The sequence below is a fragment of the Nyctibius grandis genome, chromosome 2, assembly GCF_013368605.1.
Source record: "Nyctibius grandis isolate bNycGra1 chromosome 2, bNycGra1.pri, whole genome shotgun sequence".
Taxonomy (NCBI): domain Eukaryota; kingdom Metazoa; phylum Chordata; class Aves; order Nyctibiiformes; family Nyctibiidae; genus Nyctibius; species Nyctibius grandis.
In genome coordinates, this window is record NC_090659.1 from 40,619,579 (window position 1) to 40,631,576 (window position 11,998).

The window sequence follows — 11,998 nt, forward strand, 5'->3', positions numbered from 1 at the left end:
TAAATAAACCAAATACAAAAACTGTCATTTTCTATTAAAATCACATTTACTCCAACAGTGATCTGAACAGCAGCAACTTTAGGCACGGCCAAACTCCTCCCGGCAGTCTGTGTGCTAGAGTAAGCTGAGCAAGTGTCTCACCCACACTTGACCCAACCACAGGAGATGCTGGAGGCCTCCAGTGAACTGAAAGCTGGAAGTGGTGATTCTGTTCTAAACCAGTGACTTCCAGCGGGTAGTGCATCTTCTCTTGCTGTGCAGCATTCAATACCAAGCAAGGTGCATGTCAGCTAAACATCTGTGCTGGCAACAGTTTCTGTTCAATCTTGTCATAGCAAAACAAGTGAACTATCAGCTTTGGGATTAATTGTGCATTTCGTTTTGGGGTACAATATCACAATTACATTTATCCTCCACGCTTCGACAGTTTCTCCAAATGAATTTTAGGATCCTTCGCTCACCGTGCATCATAACAATATTTAAAAGGAAGGTTAGAGCTAAACAGTTTCTTGGAGAAGCTTGTTGTAAGCCAGGGTGTTGCTCGTAGCTATTGCATTTTTCAGGCACTGCCAGAAGTAGGGCTGAGATTGAGGGTTAGTTGGCCATTCCAGAACAGAACTTCTGCACAGCCTCTTCCTCAGTCGGACATACCGGGACTTCTGCAAAACCTTCTCAAGAAATATCAAGATAATGACGTCCATTTTTTCATCTAGAAGCCGCTGGTGGGCCATATAAAATGTGGTCTTGAAGCTGCCACTTTTAATATACTTGTTGGTCAGCACAAATATGGTCTTTTTGCTCAGCTGAATGCTCTGGGAAAGGTTGTCAAAGACTGGATGTCCTGGGAGCCAGTCCCTTTCTTCCAGGCATAAATTGAACTGTCTGGCTTTTTGATCTTCCAGCCTTTCAACCAGTTCTTTCAGCACCCACTCATTCACAGCTGGATCTTCATTGTCATAGGCAATAAAAGCATCGTAGCAAGCATCTGGTAAAGATAAACGCCGATAGCCCTTCAACTTGGCAGTGCAGTAATGGTAACTGTACCACACATCCCAGAAATAGAGATGGCTCGTCACTGTGAACACCATAAAGCATAGGACAGTTGAAGCTGACAGAGCATACAGGATCAAATACGAGGCGTCCAGCTCACAGGTGTACAGATCCAAGAAAACCACGCTCTTTCCTTTGTGTGCCCCTGGACCAGCACAGGTCACGTCTGTGGCCAGAAGAGGAATAGTCACTTGAGTCTGATTGATCCACCAAACAAACCACACGGCATCACAGTTGCACTTGAAAGGATTGCCATGCAAAAGCAGCATCCTCAGGTTGTTAATGACATTTTCAGGGAAGCTAGATTTCTTAATTATTTGGATCTCATTTGAGCTGAGGTCCAAGTATTTCAATTTAAAAGCACCTCTGAGAAAATGTTTGGTTAGCCGTTGAATGCGATTGTTTCGGAGCATCAGTTCTTGGAGCGTTGAAGAGCAATTGGACAGTTCTTGGGGAACAGTAGCCAGAAGGTTATTGCTGAGGTCCAGAGTTACTAGTTTCTTCAGATGATGGAGGCTTCCCCAGTTGAAACTCTTCATTCGGTTATTGGTTAAGTTGAGGATCTTGAGTTCTGGAGGCAGAGCTTCAAAAACACCATGAGGCAAAAAACTGAGTGAATTGAAGGAAATATCCAGTTGTTCCAGGCTGGTCAGATTCTTGAAGAATGACAAGTATCTAGCATTCCCATCCATCCATAAAACATCTAAACGATTTCCTCTGAATTCTAAAATTTGAAGAGATTGGCTTTCCATTCCTGTATTAATAGAGGTAGAAATCTCATTCTCATTCATCATCAGCTTCTTCAGATAGGCCAAGTTTTTCATAAAACTAAGCATGTGGCTAACACCTTCTGCCAGAAAATAGTGTTTGTTATTGCTCAGGTCTAGAATTTCTAAAAGTTTTAGCTCTTCAAAAGCAGTTGAGTATAGCAAGTCAATCCTGTTGTTAGAAAAATCCAGATATTTCAATCCAGGCAAGTGGTAGAATTCACTTCCATTTAAAGTTTGACTTATTGCATTGCCTGACAAGTTGAGGCATCGGAGGAAACTGAGACCACGGAAGTCTGAGGGGTTAATAAAAAATATGTTGTTTCTGCTTAAATCCAGAGTTTCTCCATATTTCAGGCACTCTTCCTTAACTGAAGATTGGTAGGAAGCAGCCTCTTTGTCTTTGGACCTGCAACTTCGCCCATACTCATCGTACTTGAAATAATGCATCTCTTGTAACACTTGCCTGTTGTATTGCTCTACTGAAATTCTAGGATTAGAGCAAAATCCATAAAAGTTGCTTTCACCTGAAGAAGGAGAAATTTTATTCACTGAGAGGTCTATGAGTTTAAGAGATGGGAATTCCTTGAACACTCTCAGATCAGCAACTTTAATAAAATTAGTCCCAAGATCCAACACTGTTAGATTTCTAAGACTGAGCAATGGATTTAGATTTCCTTCTCTCAGTTCTTTAAAAACATAACCCCTGAGTCTCAGGGTTTCCAGGTTAGAGAGGGAAGAAAATGTCTTAGACAGATTCAAGAATGGAGAATACATCTTCAGTTCAAAATTAAAGGACAGATCAAGCACTACAAGGCTGGGGATAAATTTAAAAAACTGAGCATCTCCAATCTCCTTCATGAGGAAATTTTGGGAGAGGTCAAGCTCTTTGAGATTCCTGATGTTTTTAAACCAGCTGCTGGGTATGCTCTGAAGAGAATTACTGTGAAGTCGCAAAATTCTTAAATTTTTCAAGGAATAAAAAGCCTTTGAATGTATCTCAATTGTGCTCTTGGGGCAAGGAATACAAGGGTATGGGGCATTGTAGCAACGTGGGCAGTTACCACTTAGATCAAGAATTTCTAGGTTGTGAAGGGCACTTAAATCCTGTTCTTGAACCACTTGGATCCTGTTATTGTAAATGTACAGTTCCTTTAAAGTAGATGACAAATTGGGTGGAATATGAGTTAAGTTGTTAGACTTCAGGGATAGTATTGTTAACTTTTTCAGCTCCAGAAAGGCTGTTTTTTCAATTTCAAATGAAACATTGCATGGGTTACGGTAGTAACAGTTCTGTCCCAGATACAATACTTCTATGTTTCCTAGCTCTGACAAATTGGCTTTTTGGATAGAAAAGATACTGTTTGCTTCCAGGCTTAGCAGACTTAAAGTAGTAGGAAGACCCTGGGGTATTTCCAACAGCTGGTTTGCATCCAGATACAATGACTTCAATCTTGTCAGGGCAGCAAAACTGCCATTCTCAATCTTCGGTGTCCTGGTGCACACATGATCTTTGGGCCCCATTCTGACAGGCACACAGTTGCATCTGAAGTCAATCTCCACGAGGTTTTCAAGATGAGCAAAGGATGTTGGATAGATATGGGGGATATGGTTAATATTCAGGGTAAGGTTGGTAGCATTTCCAGGGATCCCTCTGGGGACTTCTATGAGACGCCGATCGGTGCAGTCCACTGTCACGGTTCCTTCAGAGGCTTTAACATCACAGGGTAAACTTTTGGGAAACCAAGCTCCTGACAGCAGCATTGGAAATAGAAAGAGCAAGACAAACGGCAATGCATTTGACATCTTTGTGTGAGGTACCTAAAAATGAGGAAATAGGGAGGTATTAATTTAATGCAATGAGAACATCTCATAGGCCATCGTATTAACCACTTACTGGGTCAGATCAAATATACAGCTAACCTGGAGTCCTGCCTCTTGCACTGGGTAGAACTGGATGTGCAGGTAGGATTATAATATGTTGGTATTTCCTCAAATGCTTTCTTTACTTTCTTATCACTAAGTATTGTAGTGGTAAGATAAATATCACTCTCTAATAAATCATAAAAAAAAAGTCTACTAAAAAATGACAAGGCAGGTGATTAAAGGCTAGGTCTCTGTGAATTTTCTTTTTTTTTAAGGGGAAACAAGTGGTGTTAAACATCCAGCAGATTGCCATTGTATAACAGTGTAAATGAGAAAACTTAATTTTTTGAAGCATATGAAAGATAGAGAAAATCTATAGTCACTTAAAAGCCGGCAGCTAAGCACCACACAGCCACTCACTCACTCCCCCTCCCGTGGGATGGGGGAGAGAATCAGAAGGGAAAAAGTGAGAAAACACGTGGGTAGAGATAAAGACAGTAGACTAGGTAAAGCAAAAGCCACGTGCGCAAACAAAACAAAACAAGGAATTCATTCACTACTTCCCATCGGCAGGCAGGTGTTCAGCCATCCCCAGGAAAGCAGGGCTGCATCATGCATAACAGTGACTTAGGAAGACAAACACCATTACTCTGAACATCGCCCCCTTCCTTCTTCTTCCCCAAGATTTATATGCTGAGCATGACATCATATGGTTGGAAAGGACCTTTAATATCATCCAGTCCAACCATTAACCTAACACTGCCAAGCCCACCACTAAACCATGTCCCTAAGCACAACATCTACATGTCTTTTACATACCTCCAGGGATGGTGACTCCACCATTTCCCTGGGCAGCCTGTTCCAATGCTTGACAACCCTTTCAGTGAAGAAATTTTTCCTAATATCCAATCTAAACCTCTGCTGGCACATCTTGAGGCTGTTTCCTCTTGTCCTATTGCTTTTTACTTGGGAGAACAGACTGACACCCACCTCGCTACAACCTCCTTTCAGGTAGTTGTAGAGAGTGATAAGGTCTTCTCTCAGCCTCCTTTTCTCCAGACTAGACAACCCCAGTTCCTTCAGCTGCTCCTCATAAGACTTGTGCTCTAGACCCTTCACCAGCTTCATTGGTCTTCTTTGGACTCTCTCCAGCACCTCAATGTCTTTCTTGTAGTGAGGGACCCAAAACTGAACACAGTACTCGAGGTGCGACCTCACCAGTGCCGAGTACATGGGGACCATCACTTCCCTAGGCCTGCTGGCCACACTATTTCTGACATGAGCCAGGATGCTGTTGGCCTTCTTGGCCACCTGGGCACACTGCTGGCTCACATTCAGCCAGCTGTTGATCAACACCACCAGGTCCTTTTCCACTGTGCCGCTTTCCAGCCACTCTTCCACAAGCCTGTAGCAGTGCATGGGGTTGTTGTGACTCAAGTGAAGGACCCAACACTAGGCCTTGTTGAACCTCACACAGTTGGCCTCAACCCATTGATCCAGCCTGTCCAGATCCCTCTGCAGAGCCTTCCTATCCTCAAGAAGATCGACACTCCCGCCCAACTTGCTGTCAACTGCGAACTTACAGAGAGTGCACTCGATCCCCTTGTCCAGATCCTTGATAAAGATATTAAAGAGAACAGGCCCAACACTGAGCCCTGGGGAACACCACTTTTGACCGGCTGCCAATTGGATTTAACTCCATTCTCCAAAACTCTTTGGGCCTGGCCACCCAGTCAATTTTTTACCCAGCAAAGAGTGCACCCATCCAAGCCATGAGCAGCCATGAGCAGCCAGGAGAATGCTGTGGGAAACAGTGTCAAAGTCTTTACTAAAGTCCAGGTAAAAAACTTCTACATCCTTTCCCTCATCCACTAAGCAGGTCAGCTTGTCACAGAAGGAGATCAGGTTAGTCAAGCTAGACCTGCCTTTCATAAACCCATGCTGACGGGGCCTGATCACCTAGTTGTCCTGTACATGCCAGGTGATGACACTCAAGATAATCTGCTCCATAACCTTCGCTGGCACTGAGGACAGACAGACAGGCCTCTAGTTCCCCATATCCTCCTTCCAGTCCTTCTTGTAGATGGGCATCACATTTGCTAGGCTTCAGTCAAGTGGCACCTTCCCGGTTAGCTGGGATTGCTGATAAATGATGGAAAGTGGCTTGGTGAGCGCTTCTGCCAGCTCCCTCAGTACCCTTGGGTGGATCCCATCTGGCTCCATAGACGTGTGTGTGTCTAAGTGGTGTAGCAGGTTGCTAACCATTTCCCCTTGGATTATGGGGGCTTCATTCTGCTCCCCATCTCTGTCTTCTAGCTCAGTGGGCTGGGTACCCTGAGAACAGTTGGTCTTACTATCAAAGACTGAGGCAAAAGTGGCATTAAGTACTTCATCCTTTTCCTCGGCCTTTATCACTATGTTTTCCCCTCACATCCGATAAAGGATGGAGATTCTCCTTCGCCCTTTTTTTGGTGATAATGTATTTATAAAAACATTTTTTATCCTCTCTTACAGCAGTAGCTGGATTAAGTTTTAGTTGGGCTTCGGTCCTTCTAATTTTCTCCCTGCATAGCCTCATGACATCTTTGGAGTCCTCCTGAGTCAACTGCTCCTTCTTCCAAAGGTCATAAAATCTCTTTTTTTTCCCCTGAGTTCCAGTCAAAGCTCTCTCTGTTCAGACAGGCTTATCTTCTTCCCCATTGGCTCATCTTTTGGCACATGGGGCGGCCTGCTCCTGCACCTTTAAGATTTCCTTCTTGAAGAGTGTCCAGCCTTCCTGGACCCCTTTGCCCTTCAGGACTGCCTCCCAAGGGACTCTAAAGGGGACGAACTCTGCCCTATGGAAGTCCAAGGTAGCAGTTCTGCTGGCCCCTCTCCTTACTTCTCTGAGAATCAAAAAATCTCTCATTTCATGATCGCTATATCCAAGACGGCCTCCAACCGTCACATCCCCCACAAGTCCTTCTCTGTTCGCAAACAAGAGGTCCAGTGGGGAGCCTTCCCTTGTTGGCTCACTCACCAGCTGTGTCAGGAAGTCATCTTCCACACACTCCAGGAACCTCCTAGACTGTTTCTTCTCTGCTGTATTGTATTTCCAGCAGACATCTGGTAGGTTGAAGTCCCCCACGAGAACAAGGGCTAGCGATCATGAGACTTCTCCCAGCTGCTTATAGAGTATTTCATCTGTCTCTTCATCTTGATTGAGTGATCTATAACAGTCTCTCACCATGATATCTGCCTTGTTAGCCTTTCCCCTGATTCTTACCCATAAACACTCGACCCTTTCATCACCATCCTCAAGCTCTAGAGAGTCAAAACACCCCCTAACGTACAGGGCTACCCCATCGCCTCTCCTTCCCTGCCTATCCCTTCTGAAGAGTTTATAGCCATCCATTGCAGCACTCCGGTTGTGCGAGTCATCCAACCATGTTTCTGTGATTGCCATTATATCACAATTTTCCAGCTGCATAATGGCTTCCAACTCCTCCTCTTTGTTGCTCATGCTGTGTGGATTGGTGTAGATGCACTTCAGTTGGGCTATTGATCCTGCAACCTTTTTTGGTGGTGAAGCCCTAATTCCTATGTGACTGTTCTCAGGTGCTTCAGTGGTTTCTAACACTTCAACAGCCCTAGCATGTCTGCTGCCATGTGGATCTCCATCCCCTACCCTCACTGAGAGGACTAAGGAGCATTTATTGCTGCTCTGACTGGCTTGGCTTTTTACCTTGTTACATTGAACTTCACAGGTGTCACCACTATGGACCTCAGTCCCCCAGGCTTGTTAGTATAAAGATCACTTTACCAAGTTTGCTAGCCTGTTGGCAAAGATTCCTTTGCCTTTTCTAGTCAGGTGGATCCCATCTCTCCCTAGCAGGTTAGTCATCAGTGTCCCATGATCAAGAAAGACAAAACCCTGACTAAAGCACCAGCCATGTAGCCAAGTGTTGATTTGTGTGATGTGTATGTTCCTGCCTGCACCCTTTCCTCTAACTGGTAAAATAGAGGAAAAAGATAACCTGAGCACCAATCCCTTTCAATCACACGCCCAGAGCTTCGTAGTCTGCCAGCCTTGGCTTGCCTAGCACAGGCAGAGGGACCGTGACCATTTTGCTTCCTTGCACAGCTTCTTAACTGCCTGTGTCTGGTGCTGGTCAAGAGATTTAAAGATAATAAACCCCACAATAATCAACATAATATTTTCTCCCCGGAAAACTCAGTCTTGAAGGCTTGGAGGTGCATGGCACACAGAATGCTCTTAAACAACCAGGATTAGTTATGCATGGAATAATATTGACTAAATGTGAATATCCAGTTAAGCAGCTGAAAATCAGATGATTAGGTAAAGTGTTCAAGATATATGGAAATGTTTTTTTCTCTTTAGCTAAGATACAAGAATATATAAAGACCTGCTCAACCAGTATGTGAAAACCCTGTTCAGTGTTGCCTAACACGTAGGTGACACAGACCTGGAGATTAATTGAGGCTTCCTGTTGTACACTCTGTTTACTTAGACCACTGTGTCCCATGTATAACTTTGTGTTTCTGCATCATAGAAAACTATGCTAAATCTACCTATGCATCTGTGTATCTGGAGTAGTGCGCTAGTGACTAGCAGGGCAGCAAATGTGAGAGAAGCCAGATCAAGTCTCACACAGCACTACACTTCTGCTGTCCAGATTCAACGGCCAAATAGAGTGACTCTGGGGATCTGTTCAATCACCTTTGGATACAAAGCTTCAATATGTAAGGAAAAAAATGTAAAATCCCACTGCAGACCTTGAATTCAGTGTATTGTCACATGAGATTCACATCAGTCACCTGGTACTGTACGACACTACAGCCTTTCCTCTACCAAGGTTTCCTTTCTCATTGCCAGGAAGTGCTACGGTGCTTTCTTCTTTTCAGCAGATCCTCAGAAAAAAGACAATGTACCTAAATGTCCTGGCTAGTAGCCATGACCATCATTCATACAGTTACTCAGGGAAAGCTAACGTGGACTAACCAGGCTATGCCTGTGAATTCACATTTCACTACTTTCAACTCTTGTGAAGTCATTTGTTAAGAATCAAAATAACCGTCATTTGGTTTACAGCAATTCACTTTGGAAACTCACCCAGACGGAGGTCACTGGGTAAAACGGTCCACCAGTGTCTTCAGTACGGTCTAACCAATCAGCTTTAGAGGATGATTAACTTTTCTGATTTCCTGATGTAGACAAGCACTTTGTTGAAAATGATGAATAAGAATAATCAGAGTAAGTGGGGAGCCAATTTGGAGAAGATAAAATGCATTCATTTCATCCCACCATCCTAGCAATTTTTTTAGAACTCTTTTTCCTCCACTGATATGGGCAGGGACATGGGAGGGAGAAGGAGGGGCTCTACCATTGATAGTAATTGCATGGAAAACTGAAATTCTTTCTTTGAATGAAAAGGGATGTTGCCAAAGAAAAATCTGGGTATGTTCTTGTAAATATTTTGCATTCCTTCTTTTCCAAGGGACACACTATATCATGCATGTAAAAGACTATCAGACTAATGAAAAACCGAAGATTGCCTATCCAAACTGAATGGCCTGTGGTGTCCCAGCTCCTGCCTACCTCCATCTCTTGCTTTACCAGACCAATGTACCCCAGGGGCCAGTGTCATTAGCCAAGGTGGGTGCCCATGGAGTACGGCAGAGAGGTGGCAGGGAAACCGCAGAGACTCTCTGCACTGTAGGACATGTTGCTCCATCACATGGATGCCATTTACTTTTATCCGTCAACGCATGCCACAGCAGATTGTAAAGTGCTAACCCTCGCCAGCCATGGACATGGCACCTGCAGCCACCGAGGGAAATACTGACAACTGCCATGGATCAAACTCCAGCAGCCTGTCTTCCTTTAAAAGAAGGAAGGAAAACCTCTGCTGCTAACTGGGAGTCAAACCACTGACTTGCTGCTGTTGAGGAAAAATTAATTAGAATCAATCTTTAAAGATTTGCTATACCAAATTAAAACCCTCTGTCCAAGCACTAGAGTAGGACCTGGGCAATGTGATATTGCAGTCTAGATTGCCACAAACTTTCTACATGTACTCATACTTGGCCATTGCACTCAGACATCTAATTTTAGGCACTTACCCAAGTTCCTCAATTCATTGCCATCAATCTGGGCTGCACTGACATTCAAGAGAGAGTGGGAGAGAGGAGAGAGAGGCCCCTCTGCAGGCACTGCTCAGCTCTGAACATGGAGGGAGCTCTGCCTGACTACACATCGAACAGAGACTAACACTGCAAGTTTAGGTGCCTAAAATCAGGTGCAATGAATCTGGGCCTTAGAAGTCTTCACAAATATGTTTGTAGGTTTCTTAAGAAGTAAAAAAAATGCCTTTTGAGACATTCAAAATGCTCAGATTTTGAACTCTCACATATTGCAGTACTTTCGGGAACCCGAGTATTGTTGCAGAGCCAGCCTAGCTCCTACCATCTTTGTGCTTCATTTCCTTGTATATCCTTCTGTTTCCTGATACTCTTTTAATGCATTAGCTATTTTAACTGTAAACTGTTACATCCTGGTGTGGTGTCTAACTATTTGCATGTGTAACATCTTGTGTCCGTTATAGTACCAGAACAAATAAAAAAGTTTGTTTTAATTAGAAAAAAACAAGCAACGCTGACTTGTGCAACGGCTTTGCAATGAGAAGCTAGTTTAAAAGTACAACTAGAAGTATGCTTGTAAAACGTCATTTTCTCTGTGATCTATGCTTGGCTTTATAAGAAGTTCACAAAGCACTAATCTGCTGATATTAACAAGCACATGCACAACCCGTAATGATTTAGGGTATTCTTCAAATATTCAGCAACAGTACAGCTAGGTGCTTCTGAAGGATTTTTTTCTGTAGGTGTTCCACATGTATTTTAAAAGGCGAAAGGAGGAAAGGCTAGCGAAAAAAGAACACCTCAGAAGTTATAGCAATTAGAAAAAGCATTATTATACTCATTCTGTAGCACAGTGGTACAATTAAATGCTGGCCTGTTAGTATTAGCACAAATAAATGTTTTCCTTTCCTGTCATTATGTATTGCAGCTTCTAAACTTAATAGTAAATTGGCATACTTAGAAAGTCCAGTCAAAGAGGTCTAAGAGCAAATTTAAAATGAAAGTTTAACTTACCATTTCCTGTGTGCTTCCAGGTCTGGCAAATCTGTCGCTGGAGGAGACTGTAAATCAGAGCAGAAGAAAAGAGCATAAAAGAGGTCCCCACTGGTTCAGCTAAGGTGCAGAGGAGAGTATAACATGACATAACTCACTCCAGACAACAGCAATAATCAGTACTCTATTACTACTCTTCAGCTGGAGTGCCACTTGAGAAATAATTAAATGTGAAACAACTGCTGCAACCTACTTCCTCAAAAATTTGTACTTAAAATTAAAACAACAGTACCTCATTTTACTCCTCCACACCCCGTAAAAATATCTGAGTACTCTTATTTTTTCCCTTTAAAAAAAATTCTCATATTACTCAGATATCTCTGCGCTGTTGTGACTAAAGTTTTTTCCTTTTGGTCTCATATGCTGCAATTTGCTCTCTTCTTTACTACTTTTGAACATGATTTCCATTTCAAACTGTGTATTTTACCTAGCTACAGTGTTATACCGTAAAGAACTATAATAAGACCTACTCTGAGAAGATGAACATCCAAGCCATGGGGATCCCCAGAGGAGGGCAATTGCAAAATATATGGCGACAAAGCGTAAGATCAATCAGCTAGGACACAAACGTGTTACATAAGGATAACATTCACTTTGGACAACTAAGATTTGCAGAAGCTCAAGTTCCTTCTTTTTCCCCCCTCTTTTTTTTTAGTGTAAGCTGCACAAACAGAGAGACAGAAATTGTTAATTGACATTAACAATATTTTATATTTGGAAGTTTAGTAATTTTTGTTATTATTATTATTTGGGGTTCATTTCTGCTGCAAAGACCTTCAAGAACTGCGACAAATCTCTTAAGCTGAATGCTTTGTGGAAGAAATGTCTATTAAGTGAATGGGACTTTGGGGAAGGGAACCAAAATAAACAAGGAAAAAAAGGATAGTGGTAAGGGCATAGGAAACAGCATACAAAAAGACGAAAACTGTGTGGGAGAGGGCAGAAGGGACCAAGTTAAAGAAGACAATTTTCTATAGAAGTTTCTATGCTTAGCAGGACAGACTAGTTCAATGGTTAGAATATTTATTAGGTGGTTTTGGGGGGGTTTTATGTCATCTTTCGCTACATATTTTTCTTCACGTTTTAAATAGCAGTTCATAATTTCTCTGACTCTTGTAGAG

At 42.8% G+C, this 11,998-nt stretch overlaps 1 protein-coding gene across 1 annotated transcript; it reads right to left on the minus strand.

The window, feature by feature from the left end:
* Positions 1–497: 497 nt before the first annotated feature.
* TLR7 (toll like receptor 7) lies at positions 498–10,968 on the minus strand. The gene is made up of 3 exons (XM_068425521.1): positions 10,835–10,968; positions 8,989–8,992; positions 498–3,638 (listed from the first exon to the last, which is right to left on the minus strand). Exons 1-3 carry the CDS (start codon positions 10,966–10,968, stop codon positions 498–500), a joined length of 3,279 nt encoding a protein of 1,092 aa, XP_068281622.1.
* Positions 10,969–11,998: the final 1,030 nt, after the last annotated feature.